A 23,987-nucleotide genomic window follows, 5' to 3' on the forward strand; every position below is an offset into this window, starting at 1 on the left:
TTTTGTTTAAGTTTTATTTCTTTTCAATTTAACCCTTGTTTTTTAATTCACATATATAAGGTATTTTGATTCGTTCCTTTTACTTTTCATTTTTTATTTTTTTTCTTTTTCCTTTTTGTCGAAGTTTTTATGTTTTTCAATGTTATCTTTCAAGACAAGTTTATGATTTTTGTTTTTTCAATGATAATAATGATTTCAATTTGGTCTTTTTTCTCTTGATTTCTTATTGTTTTTCTTGGTCATTTTGTCTAAGTTTTCGTAGTTTTGAATTATATCCTTCAAATCAAGTTCATGATTTTTATTTTTTTTTTCAATAATAATAATAACAACAATAATAGTAGTAACAATAATAATTGCAATAATGATCATGGTAATATTAATAATAATGATGATGCTAATAAAAATACTAATAAGTGTAGTGGTGATAATGATGACGACGATGATTATAAAAAATAAAATGAAAATAATAATATTATTGATGGCAACAACAACAATAATTAAATTAGTAATAATGATGATGATAATAATATTATTAATGATAGCAGTGATAATAATAATAACAACAATAACAATAGTAAAATTAATGATGATAATAATAGTAGTAATTGTTATAGTGGTTGTGGTGGTGATAATACTACCGCTACTACTACTACTACTAATACTACTACAAATAAAAATAATAATATGGGAGAGAAGAAGAAGAAGAATAGTGATGTAAAAATACTAATAATAGTTACGATGATAATGATAATGACAATAATAACATTAATAATAATAATAATAATACTGATAATGATTATGACGATAATGTTAAAATAGTAATAATATTAATGAGAATGTTGATATTATTACTAATAATGACAATGTTAGCAATAATTATGTTGATAACAACAACAACAACAACAACAACAACAACAACAGTGATGGTACAAATAATGATAATGGTCATAATAATAACGATAATAATAATAATAATAATAATAATATTAATTATTAATAATAGTTGTGATAATGATTTTAATTATTATTTTTTTAAATTGTTTTTTTTTTAAATTCTTTTGTATGATTATAATTTTTTTTTCTAAATTCATCATTTAATACTTAATTTTTAAGAATTGAACTTCGTAATTTTTCTAGATGGGATGCTTCAAGTTTAATGTCTCGGGTCACAGGCTTAAAAAAGTTAACATATATTTTTTAAAATTTTTAAATTTTTTTTTTTAATCGGATTATTCCAGTCACATAATCTAAATCACGGGTTTGATAGAATATCTCGTTTTAACTTAGCCTCAATTAGCTTTTTTACATATATATCAAGAACATGTTTTTATATTTTTTCTTATTTATTTTCAGCATCTAAATATTATTTTTTATTCAAAAAATAATTCAGTTCTATAGCCAAATGCGAGAACAAAAACTGGTGTGTATATATATATATATATCCAAGAAAGTTGCTTCCTTTGTATAAATAAAATGTAAATATTGAGAACAACTCTTCCTAAATTTAAGCTACTTTTTTTCAATTTGCATGTCTCATATTTTTCTTAAAAAAAAAATAATTCAAAACCTTTGACATTATATGTGCTGTTCAACAACGTTACTCTATTAACAATTTCATCCCTCCATGCTACTCTAACAATGACCCTTAAAAATTTGCAACAAAAGCATATAAAAGGATATAAATTGTAATATCTGAAAACTGAGGGATGAAATTGTTAGGAAGAATATACTAGAGGGTTCTGAGTGTAGTTTAGCACCAACATATAAGTCTCAATGCCTCTCTCTCTCTCCCCCCTCTCCCAGCAGTCGCAGGCAGGGTTTAAGAAACCAGTAGCACAACTTTCTTCTTCTTCTTCTCTCTCTTTGTAACTTCATCTAGGCCAGGCTTTGTTTCTATTTTTAATACATCGAAGCTTCATAAGAAAAAAATCTCTGCATTTCGTTTTACTATGGCTTTCTGGGGTTAGTTTTTCCTTTTGAATGGAGTACGTCCACCTATTTTCGGGGGTGGTTTTTAGTATTTTCATCTTTATTTTTTTTTGGATTCTAATTTAAAAGGAAAAAAAAGAGAAAGATCAATTGGTTTCTGAATGTTAGATTTATTTTTTGGGGATTTTGGCAGGAGTTGAAGTGAAACCCGGAAAGCCATTCATTCATGCACCGAATAATGGAAGAAGGCTCCACATTTCACAGGTACTTATAAAAGATGCTCTCTTTTCTTTTCTTTTTCATGTTTTCTGAACTGGATTTTTTCTATATAGCTTAAATTTGAAGTTGTTAAATTTTGATGTTTTACAGAAGAGAGTGGATTTTGTTTCCTATGTTTGATAGTTTCTTGTGTTGTTTATGGTTTCTTAGGCAACTTTAGGGACTGGTAGTTCAATGAAGAACAGTGTGGTTCAGTGTAATGTAGGAAATTCCAGTCCCGTATATCTTTGTTCTTTGTTTCCTGAAAAGACTGAGATATCCCAATTGCATCTGGAATTCGAGGAGACAGTTGAAGTTGTTTTCTCAGTTATTGGTCCTCGGAGTGTTCATCTTACTGGTTATTATCTTGGTGGCCGCTGCGGTCAACATTTTCATCCAGACGATGAGACGTATCCTTTGGTTGGCCTGCTGCTATATATTACATAGACTTGAATTTAATTGAACAGTTTTTTTTTTTTTTTTTGGATGTTTTAACTAATTTTGTTTCTTAAACTTGCTGTAATTACTGGAAAAATTCAAAAGGAAAAAAAAGTGAGAGTAACATCTATCCCTTCCGTGTAAAAGTAGCTTCCTTTTTTTGTTATTTTGTTGAATATTTTCCATCAACATATTATTTGTTTCTCCCTCATTTTATAATTTTTAGAGAATCTTATGGAGAAGATATTGCAGATACAGAGACAGAAAGGTCTGCAAATGGCAGCGATGAAGATGAATACGAGGGTAGTTTCATTAATGATGATGAAGATCCAGAGATCATGTCACCATCCACTGTTTATAGCAGCGAAGGTAACCTTTAAAAAAATGATGATGATGCACAATACTGCAAAGCGTCAAATTAAAACAAAAGATTTTCTAAAGAAAAAACATGGAATTCTGACAAACATGAATTCCGAGTTAAGGTCAATCCAGTGGCTTCCCAGCCTTCTATTGTCCATTTCCTTTCTTGTTTATGCATGTTATGCATGTGAATGCTCCATGCGGTTGTATGCTGAGTACTTTTGGCATGCTATATAAAGTCATGGACTATTTGGTTTTGCTTTGAATTGAGTTGCATTGGGCTGCTATGAGTGTTCACGTCATTTGTTTCAGTAAAGAATAAACCACTATATTTCATGGAGTAAATGAAGTGTACTATCTTATAAATACTCTTAAACTTCAGACATGCTATCTACGTATGATTTAAATGATTCTTTCAGCTGTCTTCAATGATGCATGCATGTGCACATGTGCTAGCAAGTTTCTTGGCTGTTATGCTTATTGTTCAGTATTTTCTGTGATGTAGTTTCAGGGTAAAACCAGCAATAGATTACCAGGCTTGAGGGGAAAAAACCACCTAACTTAGGGTTTACAGAAAACTCCAGTTTTCTGAAATAGATCGCTAAAAGGAAAAGGCATGTCTGTAATTTAGACTTAAGCTTACTTATACCAGTTTCACAATAGCACCCTTAAGGCCATAAATTAAACTCCTAAGCATATTTATTATAACATTTGTGTCATTTTACATGCACCTAAAAAGAGATGTCTATCTTTCAAATTGTTATAATAAAACTGTGTCAGATACCTATGTCCTGATTTTGGGTTAAAATCTTGTTGATTTCTGTCTCTGGGGATTTTTTTATGAATTTGTGTTTGATCTGGTTCCTTGTTTTTGGGGCTGCATGTTTTGGACCTATCCTTATAAGTTTGCCTATCATGAGCGTTGTTCATGCTAAAGTTCGAGGAATGGCAAGTGGGGTGGTTTGTGTTCATGTAGTGTAATTTACTGTATTGTATCGATTCAATTTATGATCTTCCCTAGAATTTGATTGCAGAGATTACTCAATCAAATGAGTTTATTATCACGTGTTGTTAATTTAAAAGTTTCTCGTGTTCTTCCAGACATTCTGCTTTCCCTGTATATTAGAATCCAGGGGTGTAGCGCTTATCTTGTCAATGTTATCAACTTACTTTTGATAGTGGCATGCACTCTATTTTCCAATGAGGATGATGTTTAATCAATTTTATTCTGATGTTTTGCTGTTTTAAATATGCTGGTTTTACCATTAGTTGAAGAGATATTTGATAAGAAGAAACGTAAGAATGGTAAGGGCAGCCACAAACGCCTTAGGAAGAAATTCCAATTCATTGAATCTGATGATGAAGATAAGATGCCTATTTCCTTCCTCCACGAGAGAGAATCTGCTGTAAAAAGCATGGGATCAGAAGCAGGTGAAAAATGTGAGAAGGAAAAAGGTGAAACAAGCGAGAAGAAGGTGAAAGATAATGGCAATTGGGTAACTGTATCAAAGGGGAATGCAGGTGCTATTTTAGGTGTGTCCAAAAGGTAAGGGTGCTGTGGAATCCCTAGTTGTAGGGTTTTTCGTTTTATGTATAAAATTTACTTAGTTGTTAACTTGCTTGTAAGTCTTCCTATTAATCCATATGTTATGCTTGGTTTATGTACTCAAACAGGCAGATAGATGATCACCATTCTTTCCTACCTTCATCTGATATGGGTTCTCAGAATGGTGCAAAACCTAAGAAGAAGGGGGAAAAACATTACAGGGAGGAGGTACCACTTGAAGATGACTTTTTCTTTTGCAGGGCTCTTGGTCAGCAGAAATCCATCCAAAGTGAGGTAGAGGCTGACAAATTGGACCTAGATTTGCCTGTGACTAAAGAAGACCAGAAGACTACAAATGACAAGTAAGTTTCATAACTGTCTCCAGAATCTTATCACAGGTTCATGATATGAATACATGTAGGTATATGTTTGAATTTGGTATCCTCAATGGCCATGGGGCTTAGAGGACAAAGAAATGTATTCCGTTCTCCTAATAAATTGTGAACCAGATTTCAAGATCAAACACTGCAGGTATACCCCAGGTTGGTTAATCATTTTGAAAACCAAAAGAATTCATGCCTTGAAACCATCTAATCTAAAATGTTTTTTCCTCGTGAGGTATAATTTTTTGGTCAAACTAGCTAACTTTAAAAGGATCTGCCCATTATCTACAAGAGGATTCTCTCAAATCATAAAGCAATGCATATTTTGCTTAAATTAGAAAGCCTGTACGGGCTTTAATGTATTATCACATATGGAAAGCATCAACACACCCCTTTGTTTGTAATTCATCTAACGTACCTTTAAGCATCTAAGAATCATTTTGGATGGCTACTGTTATAAATTATGACATCCATTTTTTTGGGTGGCCTCAGAGGTCTGCATAACCTCCCTGTTTGTGTTTCTCCGTTCTCTTTTTCTTTCTTCTTTTGGTGTGTGGTATTTGCACTAAGATTGGATTTGTGAGTAAATAAATTTCTTGATTCTTGTTTTTATTCTTCTCTGATATTTTCACCTGGGAGGTGATCTTGCTCAATTCTCACTGAAATCCTCATGTGGTCTGTAGAAATGTTGAAAAGCTGAAGAGGAGAAGGAAAAAATATGCAAAGGAGAAGGAAAGTCTTGATGCTGACAATCATTTGAGTTACAAGCATAAAGCTCAGTCAGATGAGGCTGAAGCTAAAAACACTTTGCAGGATATGCTGGTGACCGATAAAGAAAGTCACAAGGAAACAAATGATGAAGTTAAAAACACTCTGCAGGATATGCTGGTGACTGATAAAGGAAATCAAAAGGACACAAATGATGAGTTAGTGCAATTCTGCATTACATGTCACACCAACATGCATATTACACGCCCTCCTCTCCCCCCACAAATCAAATACTAGTTTTTGTGGCATGTGCATCATTCAAGTTATCATTGAAAACTTGATATAGTATTAAATTGAATGTTTGTGATATAGGGAATTGCTTAGTTGTCTACTTCATTTCTTTATTTTTCTCAAAGTTATATCCAAACATAATAAAACATAGCTAAAGAATCTGAGAAGTTGATGGCCTATTTGATCTTTTTCTCAGGGTAAAATAACAAATAGATACTGAGGGTAGTTTGTTAAATCAAATGTTTCAATAAATTTTGTATTTTTATAAGATGTATATTTATCTATCCCTCTTTGTGCTTGAGTTCTGTGCAAACCTTTAGGAAAGGAAAAGAAAACATATTGAAGCTGACAGTCATTTTGATTTCCATGTTGTTAGAGAAGATAAAGTCCAAGATGAAGCTAAAGCTGGAAAAACAGGGCAGGATATGCTATTGGTGAAGAAGGAAAATCAGAAGCAAGCAGATGATGAGTCAGTACTATTGGTTTTAGCCTCTTACTCTATGTTATCTGCACAACAATACATGCATATCCATCTTCTTCAGCTCATACTAGTTCATTACAACTTAATTAGGAAAAGACCTGTTTATCTCGTTGCTTTATTGATTTTACCTGGTATACTCTTGTAGTAGGGCTGTCTTGGCATGGAATTCCAATCTTCCTCCCACACAGTTGGACCTTGAAAGTGTTACGAAGCCAAAGAAGAAAAGGAAACATGCAAATAAGAAAGTTCTTGATGCCATTAAAGAGCATGAAGGCAAGGAAGATGATTTCAAGACTGACTGCCATGACCATGAACTGTCTGTGCAAGATGAGCATGAAATTGGTGCAAAGCCAAAGAGGAAAAGGAAAGAACAGGCAGATAAGAAAATTCCTGGGACTTGCAGTGGCAGCCACAATAACGCCATTAAAGAGGAAGAAGGCAAGCAAGATGAGGACAAGCCTACCAGTTTAGACCCTGTTGTGTTTATGCAAGAGGAACAAAATCAGAAGCAACAGAGCTTTGTGTGAGTACTGAATATCTCTATGTGGAACCTTCTGATTCCTGTTTTATCCATTGCTTTTGAGATCCTTTCAGTGGATGCTAGCCTGTTATTTAGGTTAGAAATTTATGTTCAGGTTAATAGGCAAGGGGAATAAACCCAGGACATAGTGAATCGGAAACAATAATTTTTGTACTAATTCGTAGGGTGTTACGATGCATTATTTTTTTTTCTTTTCTTTCAAGTCAAAGATAAGTAGACTCACGCACATGACATATATGCACAATACCTGATCATTTTAAAATACTTTCAAAAGCTTGCTTTGAGGTGGTACCAAGTGGCTTATCTGTACTATGGTTCTTTCAAGTCAAAGATAAGTAGACTCACACGCACGACATATATGCACAATACCTGATCATTTTAAACTCCCTTCAAAAGCTTGCTTTGAGGTGGTACCAAGGGGCTTATCTGTAATATGGGTGAGTTGCCTTTTTTTGACACAGGACAAGTAATCTTGTTTTTTTTCTCTTTTTTTCCCCCGAAACTCATGGCATATAGCTACAATTCTTTTTTGGCAAAGACCGTGCATCAATTTCTGGAATCATGAAGAGCATTTTTTTTTACTTGTGAAGAAATTCTCTGTTGCTAGCTAGTTTAGATGGTGAAGTCACTTGGCTGCATCCAATCTTATTTACATCCAGGACAGGAGAGATTTTGAGACCGGGAGAGCTATTCTCTAGCCTCCCAATGAACACAAAGGAAAAAAAATACTTGAACAGATATTTATGGAAATTTGCAATTTACTATCCGTTCTTTTCATTGAGGATCTTGGGAATTGATGTAATTCTTTTGTTGCGTGCAGCATTCTTTTCTGTCTACTTCAGATTTGCAATACTAATGACTGAAAATAACATATACAGGACTTTTAATGTTGACCAATCTGCTGAAGAGAGTCACTCCAAGAAGAAAAAGAAGATGAGGAAAAATGAAGAGAGTAAGAAGAGCAGGACTCGGGAAAGCATGGAAGCTTCAAATGGAATCAATGCATAAAGAAGAAAGCAATGCTTGTGATAAAAGCATCTCAGAGTAGGACCTTTTGTAATGATGTAGTTGTTAATATGAGATGGCAAAATGGCTGCTCCAGGTTAAAGGGGAAGTTAATTTTGAAAGTGATAGTGGTTTTATAAAGATAAGAGCTCACAATTAAGGGTAGGAATACAAATATAACACATGAAGATGGAAAAGCATGCTATGTGGTTGTTCTACCAAGAGGATTAATGAAATGTTATTTCAGGAGTATCTAATATTGGATCAAGTGTAAAACGATATTATTTTGCAATGTTTGGTAAAAGCACTTGAATTATAGCATCAATTGAATACAACAACTAAATCACGAAATGGAAGTGGTTTGATTTTTTGTAGGAAGATGATTGTGCAGTGTTTGTCTATGCACAAAATGAGAAGACAGGTACCTGGTTTTGTTTCTGCTCCTAGTAGGATCAACCTTAATCTAATATTTACACACCATATTCTAAAGCATACTTGAATCAATGAAATATTGATTAAAATTAATTAATTAAACCAATGTCAACAATGTTTTTGGGCTAGCTAATTAGTACAAAGACGCACCATTGTTGTCTTTGTTTTAATTCCTCTAATTGTTTGCCAGGTTACGACATTGGAGTTTTTGTTTGAGTGGTTGTACAAAATTTTTCCACTTTAGGTGCCGACAGCTCAAAAGTTTTTTTTTTTTTTTTTTTTTTTTTTTGGGGGGGGGGTGGTGGTTTGTAAATAACCCCATACCCCATATGAAGACTGACCCAGAGAGAGAAAGCAATCAACTCTTTGTATGGCACATCATGATAGCTCCCAGAACTGCTTACAGCTTCTTGTAACCATGGAGTCACCTTTTGGATTAAGAGCTTGTATGGCATTGAAAATGATTTTTATAGAGCACAGGGATCATGTGAGAATCCAAGTAGCTGTACAAGTCATCAATTGCATTTTGGATTGGTGTTCCACACAAACACCTTTCGGCACAAACGCTGATGCAAGCTCGAGCCACCTCGGTTATTTTTATCGTTTGAGCTTTCATCCAGGATCGCTACAGTCCTAAACCAACCCACTTCATCTAGTGTCACCCTAACCCAACCCACTCTAGCAAGTGGACCACAAACTCAATCAATTGAGGAACTATATGACTTTAGACATCTTCTTCTCTTACTACTCGAAATTCAGAAGATAATCCATGCTAATAGCATAGTTGAGCTTGTAAAATCCTTGATTGAGGTGTAAAATGAGAATAAAAAGAAGAGGGAAAAATGAGTTGAGCATGCGCAGCTAAAAATAGCATGATTAAGAAGTTGGGCTCACCATTAGCATCATAATAATGACCAACTTCGACAATCCTAGGTATATCTGCTGTATTAAGAAGCTAGTCAAAAGTTGGCCCTAACACATTTCTAGGTTTACTGGAGAGGAAATGCTATGTTTTCTGATCTACTGCCTCTCAGAACTTTAATAGATTCAAATTGCTATTAGATTTCTTTCGCTTGAGACTCCCAAGCATATGCTTTTGCTTTCAAACTTGAATGAATACAGGTCTGTATGGGTCTACACTCTCCACGTATTTTGCAGCATGTGCCCTCCAGCATGGAATAAAATAACTGCCTTATAAATTATTATATCAGTTGCTTCCAAGACTTGTCTATATGTAGAAAAGAAATACAATGAAATCATTCAATATCAAAAGTGACAAGGAACAAAAGAAGATTTGAAGGCTAATAAGAAAGAAAAGAAGCTAAGAAGAGGAGCTAAAGAAAGAGAAGAAAAGGCTAGAAAAGAGAAGAATTGAGTTGGAAAAAATATGCAACTCTGTGAATTTTATTCAATTCAAAAAAAACTTTTTGTAATGTCAAGAAAATTACATATAAATAATAAAACCCTAATCATAATCAAATTTGGGCTTAAAACCCACTAACTAATAAAAGTCTAACAAAATAATAAAAATTGAAGTTTAATAATAAAAATAAATAAAATCTAATAACTTGGGCTTGGGTGAGCCCAATCTTTCAATCCAATAACAAAAGGGCTGGGCTATCCTCCGTCATCATAGATCGTACGGAAGTGTGAACCATGTCTCGGATCAAAAAACCTATAATGCCAATGACAAAATAAGATGTAATCTAGACAGGGAAACTTCATAAAAATTGGTAAATTGGGCGTTTATCCAATGTATGAGTTCATTTACATTTTGAAATCAGATCCAGTGCTTTGATTTGAGAATTATTAACAGACATTCAACTCCAAAACCAACAAATGGAAAGTATAAACCAACCATTATCACACAAAACACAAATTGGAACATTATCAAAATCATCATGGTACAAATCCATCCATCCATTAGAAAATAACTAGTACATCAACCTAGAAGCACACTTTATTGCTCTTGGTGTCAAAAAGAGTGTCTAGACAAAATAAACAGACAGTATAATTTAAGATAACTAGTTCCAAAATTCTATCATTGATAAATTATGAAAGTTCTCAAAGGCATGTACAATGAAAACATAGAGTAAGAACCTGGATGCTGATACCCATCCCTTCTGCATACACTTGACCCAAAAAGCTATTCTTAATGGCAGAAGATCCACATCGCAAGCTCCTTGCTTACCCCACAGTGATATTCATAGCATTAGTCTAATCCAATCAGTGTTGTGCCCATTGAATCTGCTTAATATCAATCCCTTCCTTTACCATCTCATAAAGCGGGCTCATTTCCCTCAACTTCTCAACTTGCTGCACCGTGAGCTCAATTGCCCTATCAATCTCCTCCTCCGTGGTAAACCTCCCAATTCCAAACCTAATGGAGGTATGTGCCATGTCCTCATCCACCCCTAATGCCCTCAGCACATATGAAGGCTCCAAACTAGCACTCGTACAAGCACTTCCACTTGACACAGCCACATCCTTCAACCCCATCAACAAACTCTCTCCTTCAACGTAAGCAAACGAGAGATTCAAATTCCCAGCATACCTCCTCTCAACACTCCCATTCACCACAACACCATCAAGCTTAGCCCTAACACCATTCAACATCCTCTCGTGCAACGCCCTAATCCTCTTATCATCATACTCCATTTCCTTTTTCGCCAATTCACAGGCTGCCCCCATTCCCACGACTAAAGGAGTAGGCACCGTCCCACTCCTTATCCCTCTCTCTTGTCCACCCCCATTCATTTGGGGCTCCACCCTTATCCTTGGCCGCCTACGCATATACAAAGCACCAACCCCTTTCGGCCCATAAATCTTATGCCCACTCAAAGACATCAAACTCACATTCCACTTATCCACATCAATCGGAATCTTCCCTAACGCTTGCGCAGCATCCGTATGAAATGGAACATTCAACTCCTTACAAATTTCCCCAATCTCCTCCATTGGCTGAATCACACCAATCTCATTATTCACCGCCATCACCGAAACAAGCCCAGTATCCGGCCGAATCGATCCCTTCAGCTTCTCCAAATCAACAATGCCATCATTCCCAACAGGCAAATACGTAACCTCAAAACCCTCTTGCTGAAGATGCCTGCAAGAATCCAAAACACACTTATGCTCCGTCTGAGTAGTAACGACATGTCGTTTCTTTTCCTTATAAAACTTCATGACTCCTTTGACTGAAATATTATTAGACTCCGTCGCTCCTGAAGTGAAGACAATTTCTTTCGGCGACGCGCCAATTAAATCGGCGATCTGAGAGCGGGCCGTTTCGACGGCTTGATCGGATTCCCAGCCGTAAAGGTGAGTCCGTGAGTGAGGGTTGCCGTAGCGAGCGAGATAGTAAGGGAGCATCGCGTCGAGAACCCTAGGGTCTACTGGAGATGTTGCTTGCATGTCGAGATAGAGAGGACGAGATGAGATTTTCACGCCTTTTATTATCATGGAATCTTCGGGTTCTGATGCCAGCGCGACTGCTTCTGCCGCTGCGGTGGAGAAGCGGCGGAAGGAGGAAGAGGTGGTTAGGGTTCTGCGGAGGGTGGAAGCTAGAAGCTTCGAGGTGGCCATTGTTTTGGATAATTTTTATTGTTTTGGATAATTTTTGTGGTTTTGGTTTCTTTCCCAGGGCTCGTTGCTATTTATTAAAGGCAAGATATTTTACCAGGGCAAACAACATCATGTTCCTAGCCCCTATACTTTTTCACATATTTCAATTAGATCCTCATCTAAAAAAGTGTGCGTCTTACACCCTGGCCTGAGCAAGTTACCAAATTGGGTGCATTCGGTCAAGCTACTAGATCATTACAAGCTAATGGATCATTGATCTGAGAGTAGGATGACCATTCTGTGTCCACGCGTGTGAAAACTACAATTCAAGCTAAAAAAACATACAAGAAATGGAGGGGGTTTGGATCTGGGATGTGCTAAGCTGCTTTGAATCGTGATCGAATATTGAAAGAGAAACTTGTCCCCGATGGTCAAGGTGCACTGGTCCTCGTTGATGGCAAAGATATACTTTTTATTTTATTTTATTTAATGTGTTTCTCCGTCTCCCTTGAAACCACCAGGTCATGACCAGGCCTCGGTGTCTGTATGTAGATAGTACACACACCACACACTCTCTCTCGATGCATTTGCACAAACAAATTGCTTGATATACATGAGGCAGTTATGATAATATTTACAAATAGTTTTGCCTTCGGTGTCCTCTGCACTTGATGAAAGCAAAAATGCCAATTATGGCTCTCAAAAAAAAAAAAAAGAACATCCAAAAACATGCCAACCCCCACGATTTTGATTTGAGCTACAACAAGGGTGGTAGGCATTCACAAGTGCAGCCACTAGATCCCTCCTGACTTCCTAACTGGTTAAAAATCATGTCACACTTGCCCCGGAGCATTTTCCTAGTCGAGTAAGAAATAGATGGCGATGAGATGCAAAGTGAATGAATTGGGGCGGTGTCCTAGACCATAAATAGATATTTGAGATCTTCCACAGTAAGACGAGTAGCTGAACCCCCACTTTGATCTTCGCCAAATGCAGATGCAACCATTTTTCTCTTCTCGTCCTGCAAATAGTGATTAGCACCAAATCATCTTACAAAACCAGAGTCAAAACTTCAAATATAAGATTGCAGAGAAATGCACATACAAGCAGGCACCCAAATTCACCCCCCCAAAAAATAAGGAAGAAGCAGCATTAGATCACGCTTCAAGATTACAAGTAATATTATCATTGTCATTTACAAAGGCTTGAGCATCTGGCACCTCCAAAACTGCCGTACTCATCTACCACCCTGGAAGTGCAACAGGTTGTCTTCTAGACATATTTAATAAGATTAAGTCACATGGCTACCAAGTCTTAACTCGTACAAGTAGCTATTTCAAGATGAAATGTTGAATGGTAATGCTGTTTCCAAATTTACCCTAAGAAGAACTTCAAAAGGACCATAATTGGCTAATAACCATTTCGTTTCTATAATTACATTCCACCTTGATTTAATGTACTCGTATTTTATAGCATGCATCGTTAGTCCTCAACTTTTCTCTCTGATAACTTTCCTCGATAAAAATAAAGGAAAAGGCAATTCTCTTGGATTTATCAAGTGCAAGGCACAGTAAACCTGAACATTGGTATTTTGAGAATTAACAGAATCCCGTGTGGTTCTGTTCAGGGATTCACTGTTCCTGACAAACCAAAAAAAAAAAACCCTTTCCACTCCCAGACTTCCTGCCTATTCTGGATTGGTGTTGGTATATGATATTTAGAAGAGATAACAAAAAGAGAAATGAAAGATTCAGAATTAGTTGAAAGAAAATACAACAAAAACTTCCCTCTTTAACCTGAGTAACATCTAGGCTCCCCAGGTAGCAAACCACAGGAATCACATTAAACAGTAATCCAGATATGTAAAGGCAGAAGCAATGACCTGTAGAAAGAAATAATACCTGAAGAGCTAATATTCTATCTTCAACGGTGTCTTTTATGGTAAGTCGTGTTACTGTAACAGGACGGGTCTGTCCAATCCTATGGGCTCGATCAATAGCCTGATCCTCAGTGGTTGGATTCCACCAAAGATCCAGAAGGATGACATGGCATGCAGCCACCATATTCAAACCTAGGTTTCCTGCCTTCAGGGACATTAGCATCACAGTTACCTGCAATAAATTTCAATCGTTCTGATGTTGAAAGACAATGCCAAGACAATAAACTTGAATCATTCAGATACTGAACGAATGTAATGAAAAAGTTAAGGCACCAGGAACAATCATCATGTGCAATGTCATCAATATTATAAACTTGAATCATTCAGATGCTGAATGCAATGCAAAATTTATGGCTTCAGGAATGATCACCACGCGCAATGTCATCAATTTGACAGAGGACTTTAGTATTGCATGATTTGGCTAGCTATTAAATAGTGTATATGACATGGTACTCTGTTTGTCAGCTAGAGGTCTTGATAATTAACAGGTATCCCGTTTGGAATAGATGAAGAAAACACCTTCATGAAATAAGATTATTTTGAGAATTCATGAGGTTGGGGGCAAACCTCAGGATCAGTGTTGAAATCTTTAACAGCCTTATCTCTTGAACTTAGAGTCATTGTACCATCAAGCCTCCTATACTGGATACAATGCTGATTCAATGAAAACTCAACCAGATCCAACATGCTAGTCCACTGGGAGAAAACAATTGCTTTTATAGGTCCTTCAGTTGACAACCTTGAATATGCCATCGATGTTTCAATGCATCCTGCAGAACCATTAAACTCTGAAATTGGACTCCCTGCCTTACAATGTGACTGAATAACCTCAAGAACAGCTTTGATTTTTGAGGAATTATACTCATGCTGAAGGACTATTGACTTATCATCAAATTTGGAATGTGAGGAACTAGCATCAAAGGTGTCAGAGATTCTTCTTCTAAGAGTAGCTTCAGAGAAAACAACATCAGAACCAAGTTGTTCTTTACAGTCAGAAGCAGGGCATGTATTATCATCTCCTGTCAAGTATTCTGATACACATTGATTGCAGAAAACATGGCCACACATGGTAACAACAGAGTCCTCAGGCGGATCCTGTAGGACCATCATACAATAGAAAAATTAGACCAGTCTGATGCAGGATGGTACAGTGTTTGTTTTCACTAGTCAGATGCTGTTAATTAATTTAAAGCAGGTACATACTCACACTCCAAAAAGAGATTCCTCTAAGGTGGCATAGACAAAGATGCAATCACTAAATGCTGAAAAAGGTGCAATCACCAAGTGACATGGAACAGGCATTTCCAGAAAAGAACTAAGTGGCATGGAACAAGCATTTCCAGAAAAGAACTACACACTAACATGATTGGCAAAGAAGTACATTAGCAACAAGGATTTAGGGTTCTCGTTGGTGAAAATTTGTGTTTTCACAGATACTAACAGGATTAAAATAGTACCGAACAAACAATGTCTAGGAGCAGTTGAAACATGCCTGCCAGCAGCCAGCACAGGCATGAATTGGGACAATTTCAACAAGTTTATTAAGCATGGTCGGCAGAGGATAAACAATAAGAATGCACTGTGCAAAGCTTTTTAAGTTGCTCAAGCAAAATATGATTTGCATTCAACTATGTGAAGGAGCTTGGCCCATGGATCAAAGACCATTATAATACCCCACAGATTAACTCCGCTTTTCCTAGTAGTTCAAATCATCAAACAGATTATTATTGCAGGTAGATACTCAAAATCAGAAGCTAGGCGCTATTTTCACTGCAAGACTTCGAAGCTCTCACATGTAAAAAATCCATCAACAAATGCATCACAAACAAAGCAACAATAGACGAGAGACAAGAAGCGCGGGGGGTGCAACAGAGATGATATTCAACACCAGTTGTTCTATGGCAACAGCAAAGAGAAAGCCCAACAAGATCTTACAAGGGGCATTGAATATTTGGGAAAGCAGTCCGGGTTTTTAAGATGACTCACATTGCATACACGACAGAGGGCAGAGGTCACGCGATTCAATAGATCCACCACCATCTCCCTGGGAAGTTGATTTGCCATTTCAGCTGAATCTTTTTCTACAGATTCAGAATTAAAACCTTTAACAAGAAGTGGATGGTCACAAGCCTGGCGAAGTCGCAAAAGCATCAAAAGTATATTTGCATAATTTTGGTTCACTGTGCCAGCAGCGGCATAAGCCTGAAAGATAGAAACCTATAACGTTAAGATACATGATAATTCAAAATGCCTAGTATTCAATAAAGCAGAAATCGATCTCCAAAATACGAGAAAAGAATCCTCTGTGAAAGTGGATGGGCCTTCAATATTTTTAGCATGTTTTAAAACCCAGTACCATCAGGCAATAAATGTCAGTCTAGCACCAATATGTGCGTTCAGGAATGGAGCATCATGATAAGTTTTATCACACAAACAGGAGGGAACATCGTAGAAATGGTGCTTAATTTCTTGGTCATAATTATCTCTGTCCATTAACCCCAAAATAAAGACAGCCCTGCCATATTTATTGAATATGCAAATACAAGAATAGTGCTGATTTCAACAACATATGCAACATGTAAAGGGAATCATGATGTGGGGGAAAAAAAACAAGAAACCAAATGCATCATGATAAAGATAGTGCTTAATTTTCTTTATTTATTTTGCAAGAATCCATGATTAATAAGCAAATTGTGATTTAGAACAAAAGAAATATGCAAATACAAGAAAGCAAATGCAACATGTTTTCTAAAGCAGAATTTTGCACAAGTGCTTCCAATTTTGCAAGCTTCAACAGCAATTTTAACAGCCATATATGAAGTAGTATTGATACTAGTAGTTCTTTGAGTCTGGCATACAGAGGTGATCATGATGCCAAGGTACCATAGCAAATGAATGTGGTATTGCAATGGTAAAGTAGGAAATTTAGCATTTGAAGATTATTGCAATCTCTAAAAATGGTGGGAAAGAAAGTGTTTGGAAACTGTATTAAACCAATAGATATTTGTTGCATTAATGTGATGCAACGTATAGCAAAGATAAAACTAGGATTCTCAGGTTCTAAGATTACAGACCGAATTGTAGAGAAATTTGGAGAAAATTCTTTGATATTTTTATTGAATTTGAATAATAATCTTGATCTCCATAAAATAAAATAGACATTCATATTTATACTAGTACTAAAATTCTTTATAGGAAAGAATTCTTAATTAAAACTTAACTAATTAATAGAATTCATCTAGCATTAGGATTCCTAAATAATAAAATATTAATTAAATTAAAAGTCTCAAGTCAAGTAGGAAACAGATATTAAAATCCAAAATTAATTAGAAAAATAATTAAAACAGGAAAATAGTAACTTCGAGCTTCATATGAAATGCTTCTCGGTTTCTTTGTGGACTTCTTTTTAGACTTGGCCTTGTCAATCTGGTCCATAAACTTTTGGGATAATTGTTCTACGTCAACCTCTCCCACTTAAGAAAAACTTGTCCTCGAGTTATCTATCAGAAATTGAATTCTTCCACCCCAAAGAAACAATAGTTCAAATATATTATTGTAGCTAACTTATTCACAAAATAGCAAGTCTTTGACCTATAAACTTTAAATTTTAATTTATAGTGCGTGTATAATAAGAAAAAATTCATATCTAATGTTACACTTTTTGTTCTTATGAAGGTCATTTATAGTTCATTCCCGCATTTTTCTACTTCAAACTTGAGTTCACCATTATCTATGTCCTTCAATACTTCAACTGTTGTTTTTAAAGGAACACCAAAATAATCTTTCATAATATCTCCGGAAGACTTGTCAGAAATTATCGGGCCCTCCATGTTCTTGTTTGCAAGATCTTCATCATCATATAATTCTTTTTCATCATCTCTTTCAGGTTCGCATAGAAAATCCTGGTCATCGAAAAGTTCTTGCTCATACTAACCTTCAATCACGTTGATCGATTTTTGTCTCTCGGGTTGTGGTTGTTTGTCTTGAATTGACAAGGTCCCACAGCCTCCATCTAGTTTATACCCTTCACATAGATAAGTGGTTGTCTAGATGGAATTTTAGAAATAGATCTAAGGTAAGGTAGACCCCGAAGTATGTCTCCAAGTATATTCCTCTCCTCTTTGCAATTCCTATTTGCGCCTTCCATCAACCAAAATAGATATTCTTCACCATATGAATATCGTAGTCATACTGACCACGAGGACTTGCACGAACTGGTTCAATGACAGGTTGGCCACGGGCATCAACCCCGGCACATGCCTATCTTCCTCCCCGGTTCATATTTGTGCGCAGCCTTAGTGCCTCAAGCCTGGTCATCAACTCTAGCATTGACGTCGTCAAACTCATTTTGCATTCGCCCCTTTAAAGTTGTTATCGCTACTGAATGGCAATTCAGCTGATCTCAAACAGCTTGCATCCCCTTATCAACGTCACGGAGATAGTAGCCACCAACTTCTCCATGATCCTCTTCACAGTTCGCCATCGACCCGAATGTTAACCAGCCTAATATCATCTGACGCAACGTATAGCAAAGATAAAACTAGGGTTCTTAAGCCCTAAGGTTACAGACCAAACTATTGAGAAATTTAGAGAAAGTTCACTAATATTTTTATTGAATTTGAATAATAATCTTGATCTCCATAAAATAAACTAGACTCCTTATTTTTATTAGTAATAAAATTCTTTATAGGAATGGATTCCTAATTAAAACTTATTTAATAAATAGAATTCATGTAGCTTTAGGATTTATAAATAGTAAAATACTAATTAAATTATAAGTACTAAGCTAAAAAGGAAACAAATAATTAAAACCCAAAATTAACTAGGAAAATAATTAAAACAGGAAAATAGTAACTTTAGGCTTCGGGCTTGTTTGGGATTGTGGTAGCGGTGGCGGTTCAAAGTGTTTTTTGCTTAGAAATGTATCAAAATGAAGTTTTCTTATTTTAAAAAAATTATTTTTAGCATCAACACATCAAAACGATCTAAAAACATTAAAAAAATTTCATTTTAAGCAAAAAAAAAATTCAAAATTTTTGGGAAACACACCCTTCATATGAGATACTTTCGAGTTTCTTTGTGGACTTCTTTTCAGGCTTGGCCTTGTCAATCTGGTCCATGAACTTCTAGAATAATTGTTCTACATCATAATGTTATAGTTTTCTCAATCAAAACGGCATATTTAATTCCCTTCCAAGAGTAGCTTTCCCTGGCCTTCTCTATTTACAATATGGACTGGCCTTATTTTCTGATGACATTGCAATTACAATTTAGATAGACATAGTTATTACTTAATCAGTTTCCTAATATCCCACATGCATGATAAATCCCAAAGAAAAAAATTAAAAAAAAAAAAACAGAATAGTGCTGATTTCAACAACATATTGGTTGGTTGAATCAAAACACTAGCTAATTCAGTAGGGAAAGAAAATATCAAATACAATTTGGCTTGACAAAGTAACTAAGTGGGGTAAAAAGTACCTTGAATTTAGAACGAGAATCTGCTTCTAGCCGAGTATAGAAAGCCCGCTCCTCAGTTGAGAAGTCTACCTTTGTCAAGCAGATTGATTTTGGTGGCAGGTTAATTATAGGCTGCCCATCAATCAATGTTGCTATATCACATTTAGCAACAAATATTATGTTAGAAGAAATGCTTGCACAAAAATCGCATCTCTGTTATGTGACAACATTAAAGCAATGGAACACAGTTTCAAAGGATTTAACATAAAAACTCAAGTTTGAATAAATATGTGTTTGTCAAGATACAATCTAAATAAAGCTGATAAAATTATAAAGCAAATATTTAACATCCCTGTGAAAGAAATCGTTCACGAATATCCATGTTCTTAATTATTCACGAAACCAATAAAATGAAATTCAAATCAGAAAGTTCAAGAGGCAGGCCTTTAAGCAACCCATAAACTCTTCCCATTCATCCTGCCGAGAATTACCATCTTTATCTCATTTATATGTGATGAATAAAAGATGCTGCTATAAAATATTTGAGTATGATAAACACGCAGCATGATTATACTCCTGAAAGGAAATCAAAAGAGAGAAACCAACTGCACAGGTCTCATGTAGAAGTGCTTGACATTAAAAAAAAAAAGTATGATTTTTTTAGGTAAACCCCCCCCCCCCCCAACTACATTGATCCAAAGAACGAGAGCGATCACCTTTTGTACGACGCAGCATTATAGCCCTTAGAACTGCCTGCAGCTTCTTGTAACCATGCAATGAGTTTCTGGATATAGGAACTTTAATGGTATTGTAAAATGATTTGTAAACAGCGTAAGGGTCGTATCTGAGGAATCTGAAGTAGCTGTATAAATCATCAATTGAGTTTTGTATAGGTGTTCCAGATAAGCACCACCTTCTTTTGGCACGAAGGCTGCAGCAGGCTCGAGCTACTTGAGTTCGGTGATTTTTTATAGTTTGAGCTTCATCCAGTATCACCCTAGACCAGCTCACTCTAGCAAGTGCACCGAAGTCACAATCAATAGAGGAACTATCCATTCCCTTTCTGCCTCTCTTCTTGCTGACTTTAGAAGTCTTCTTCCTCTTCTTATTATTTGAAAACTCCGAAGATAATCCATGCTTTTCACCATTTTTATCATCAGCCTCATCCTCATCAACCAAAGGCTGTTTTGGAACTTCATTAGTTACAATTGAATATGTAGTCAAAACCACATCATGTTTAGCCAATTCATCAGGACTCCTTGTACGATTGCCACCATGATAGATCAGGACAGAAAGTTTGGCTCCATCAGCAACTTTATCATCCAGCTCCCGGGCCCATTGTCGGAGAACACTCGCCGGACACACCACTAGTGTACCTGCTGCTGGTCTACGTCTACTAATTGCCTTTGTAGAAGAACCAGCTTCTGGGGTAGATTTAATATCAGCCGACTCTCTAGTCTGCTTGTCTTTATCCAAGACAAGAGTTCCATTATCATCATCGTCATCCAAATTCAATGCTTCAGTTTTGTGATTGCGCTGATCTTCAGACTTCGATTTTGTCTCCAAAGACTTTTGCATTTGTACAAGGGCAATCATTGAGATTGTTTTACCAAGGCCCTGGAGTATGAGATCATAATGAGTGATGGCAGATATGTAGGTCTAAACCAAAAAAAGAATTAATCATGAACAAACGCAATAAGAATAAAATGGACTTCTCTAAATGCATAACCTGATCATCAGCTAAAATTCCACCTAGACAATGCAAGCTTCTTGTTTCCTTCTGAAGCATCCATGCCAAAGCAATTTTCTGTAAAATAAAACAACTTCAATGAAAAATGTAAAATACACTAACCAACTTGTAGATTATCAGTAAAATGGTAAAACCTGATGTCTGAGAAGAGGCACAGACATAAGACCATCAGGTAGATTAGCTTCAACTTTTGGTTGATTAAGATCCTGCAAGAATAAATGTCCATCATCTTTATAAAATTTTCAAGAACTTCAAACATTGACTTGTCTCCCAGCAACTTGAAATATTAAGAAAAGAACTAGCATAATTTTGTTTGTTATACTCAAAAGTTTTAAAACAAGTAAGGCTATGTTTGTTTTTGCGGTGCCCCGCAAAAACAAATGGGCCCAGATACCAGCAGCGGAGACAGAAATAAGCCTATAAATCATGGTGGATGGTACTCACCTAGAACTGTACATAAAAAGTAAGGCATGCAAGTCAAAGATTGAGTACAGCTGTATTTGTTGTTTGTTAGGTCCCCAAAGTGGAAAACATAGGAAATTAAAATTGATAAGAGCTCAATATCTCTTCATGAACACAGAAATCAAGTCATTCGTTTTATGAGAGTTTAGAGATAACAGCGATCTGGCAATGCTGGGCTCTAAGATAGACCAAGTGACAAAAAAACTCCACACGTGTTTTCTTGGAAAAACGCTGTCACTAGCCAAACAAAATGTTACACAAACTAAAACTTGATTGTTATGAAAACTAGGCTTGAATAGTTTTTCTTGGCTCCAGATAATCAGGACAGAGAAGCACATTTTTTTTCTGTACCAGGTAATTATGTAATAATACTATCACAAAAATGCTAAATTTCATATGACCATAAACTAAAATTAAAATGGACAGGTTACAGTTCCAAAATATAATAAAAGAACGTAATCGATAGCTTTCTGAAATATGAACATAAGTTCATGTGCATTATTAAGTAAAATAAAATGTTGGTACGAATCAAAAACAAGTCAAAATTGTCCGGGTTTGCTTCATCAGTTATGCTTCTGAACAAGTCCAAGCTCTTAGCAAACAAAACTTGAAAGTTTTTTGCAATTAATGTTAAGGTTGAGGTGTGTTCAGGCTCAGTTTACATCTAAAACAACCAAACTTGAACAACATGCTGCTTGGCTGAGCTCAACTCTATTACAGCCCTACCAACACTTGAAAAGAAATGCTAGTTATAGTATGAAAAAAAAGACAATGACCGAAAATGAGTTGCTATGAAATCAAAATTATGCTCGTAACCAGCAAAGAGGAAACCCCAAATCCTGTTTATACAATATAAGCAATTAAAATAAAGGTAAAATTAACTCCACATACTTCCAGTGCCGCTTGATAGACCAGTCTCTCGTCCGTTCCAGCAGCATTTTCATCCCCAGCCATGGAGTGATACACAGGTTCACTTGGACCAGGAAATTGTGCAGAAGGTTTTCCATGCATAAAAGATGGAGGTGGGATCCTGCTTCCGTTATTTTCATACATCATAATATCATCATTATTGCGCTTGCTGTGAATGTCTCTCGTATAACCCCTGCTATTAGTTACACTTGGTCCTGCAAGATGATAAGCATTTCCATAGATATCACGAGACCCACTGCTGCTGGCATTCTCTACCGTGTTGTTTGCTTTATTACTCGGTTCAGATGGATGAAGAGATGACGGAAGGGTCCTCTTTAAAGCCTGTTGGGATGAAAGCTTCTCGTAATCTGCACCAGAAACATTAGCAATTTGAGAATTAACAGCCCGAGGCTGACCCACATTCCCAGTCCCTATAAAATGCCGAGTACCATCGCCTCGAGCACTAGGCCAACTTGTGTCTCTAATGTTGGCACCGTTGGTAGGTTGACCGTGGATCTTCATCCATGAAAGGTCATTTACATTTGATGAACTACTCCCATTTGAAGCATATGGTCTTTTAAGAGGGGAGGCATTTTGTGTCTGCCCGCCATAACCTGCAATGCAAATTTAGTTCATTGTCACCAAGATTAGTAATACATTCAACTTTGGTGAGATCGGCCATTTACGTATAGCAATGTGAGAGTGAAGTTTAGATAAATAGGGAATGAAAAGAAGAAGCGGGAAAGTCAGTCCTTGGTGGTATAGCAAAATTCAATGAGACCGACCTGTATATCTTGAGGTTGTGGGATGAGCAGTAGCCCAATCCGGAAGCGTCCTGGTATTGGCAGAGTCCCTTGCATTTACAGGCGATATTTCAACCTCATCATCGTCAGTAAAATTGAAATCACTATCAGATGAACTGATTTCTATAGGACTTATAGCAGCCATTGAGCTTTTATGAGGATCAATCCCCCTATCGTCAACTAAAATCTTCCCTTTCTTCAGCCAAATTAAATTAGCAAAATAATTCGTCAACCTGCATTTACTTGCAAGAAAAAAAAATTCATTTTTTGAAAACATTCCTCAAAAGAAATGGCATTGCAATTTTCCATCTAACGTGTACATTAGATACTAATTAAGAAAAGTTTAGGTTTATCTTTTTTTTTATAAGAGGAGTGAGCAAAATAGGCAAGACCCGTTGGAGAGACATTACAGCAATCAGCATATTAAAAAAAGCAGAATAATACATTGAAAGATGGAGACATCCAGGGCAAAGAAACAATAATTAATTAATAGCATCGAGATTTAGACTTGAAATTGAGTTTGAGAAAGAGAGAACGAGAGTAGTAGAACCCTACCTGTGATTGTGAAAGGACCAATCATCGTGGATTGAAAATTAGGGTTTTGCAGGGACAAAAGCAAAGCAAAGCAAAGCACTTGCAAGGTGTTGTGTTGTGTACTTGTGGTGGGGAGAGAGAGAGTTTAAAAAACGTAGAAAGGAGTGAAAGAGATGCCGTCGTTTTACGGCTTG

At 36.1% G+C, this 23,987-nt stretch overlaps 3 protein-coding genes across 13 annotated transcripts; 1 reads left to right on the forward strand and 2 right to left on the reverse strand.

Annotated features, from left to right (window-relative positions):
• Positions 1–1,784: 1,784 nt before the first annotated feature.
• Positions 1,785–8,197, forward strand: LOC7465592 (peptidyl-prolyl cis-trans isomerase FKBP43). 6 transcript variants are annotated; one of them, XM_052454642.1, is made up of 11 exons: positions 1,785–1,962; positions 2,123–2,193; positions 2,359–2,597; positions 2,852–2,994; positions 4,255–4,531; positions 4,660–4,893; positions 5,598–5,711; positions 5,778–5,840; positions 6,290–6,382; positions 6,540–6,917; positions 7,814–8,197. In XM_052454642.1, the coding sequence occupies exons 1-11, from the start codon at positions 1,950–1,952 to the stop codon at positions 7,941–7,943; spliced, it is 1,755 nt and encodes a 584-aa protein (XP_052310602.1). In that variant the 5' UTR covers positions 1,785–1,949; the 3' UTR covers positions 7,944–8,197. The 6 variants fall into 6 exon arrangements, with proteins under 6 accessions (XP_052310602.1, XP_024461044.1, XP_024461045.1 ...); XM_024605276.2 differs by having other exon boundaries at positions 5,598–5,840; XM_024605277.2 differs by having other exon boundaries at positions 5,598–5,840; positions 6,543–6,917.
• A 2,077-nt stretch (positions 8,198–10,274) lies between these two features.
• Positions 10,275–12,015, reverse strand: LOC7465591 (cysteine desulfurase, mitochondrial). Its single transcript, XM_002310327.4, has one exon. It carries the CDS (start codon positions 11,955–11,957, stop codon positions 10,599–10,601), a length of 1,359 nt encoding a protein of 452 aa, XP_002310363.2. The 5' UTR covers positions 11,958–12,015; the 3' UTR covers positions 10,275–10,598.
• Positions 12,016–12,522: 507 nt separating this feature from the next.
• On the reverse strand, positions 12,523–23,987 carry LOC7497758 (helicase-like transcription factor CHR28). Of its 6 annotated transcripts, XM_052454641.1 has the most exons (12): positions 23,815–23,987; positions 23,242–23,492; positions 22,906–23,070; positions 22,439–22,824; positions 21,220–21,291; positions 21,065–21,142; positions 20,052–20,952; positions 19,357–19,487; positions 15,862–16,077; positions 14,443–14,970; positions 13,838–14,047; positions 12,523–12,957 (listed from the first exon to the last, which is right to left on the reverse strand). In XM_052454641.1, exons 2-12 carry the CDS (start codon positions 23,402–23,404, stop codon positions 12,853–12,855), a joined length of 2,955 nt encoding a protein of 984 aa, XP_052310601.1. In that variant the 5' UTR covers positions 23,405–23,492; positions 23,815–23,987; the 3' UTR covers positions 12,523–12,852. The 6 variants fall into 6 exon arrangements, with proteins under 6 accessions (XP_052310601.1, XP_024461039.2, XP_024461040.2 ...); XM_024605271.2 differs by having other exon boundaries at positions 22,439–23,070; XM_024605272.2 differs by having other exon boundaries at positions 22,439–23,070; positions 23,242–23,501; positions 23,815–23,972.

Source organism: Populus trichocarpa, chromosome 7 (genome assembly GCF_000002775.5).
Source record: "Populus trichocarpa isolate Nisqually-1 chromosome 7, P.trichocarpa_v4.1, whole genome shotgun sequence".
NCBI lineage: Eukaryota > Viridiplantae > Streptophyta > Magnoliopsida > Malpighiales > Salicaceae > Populus > Populus trichocarpa.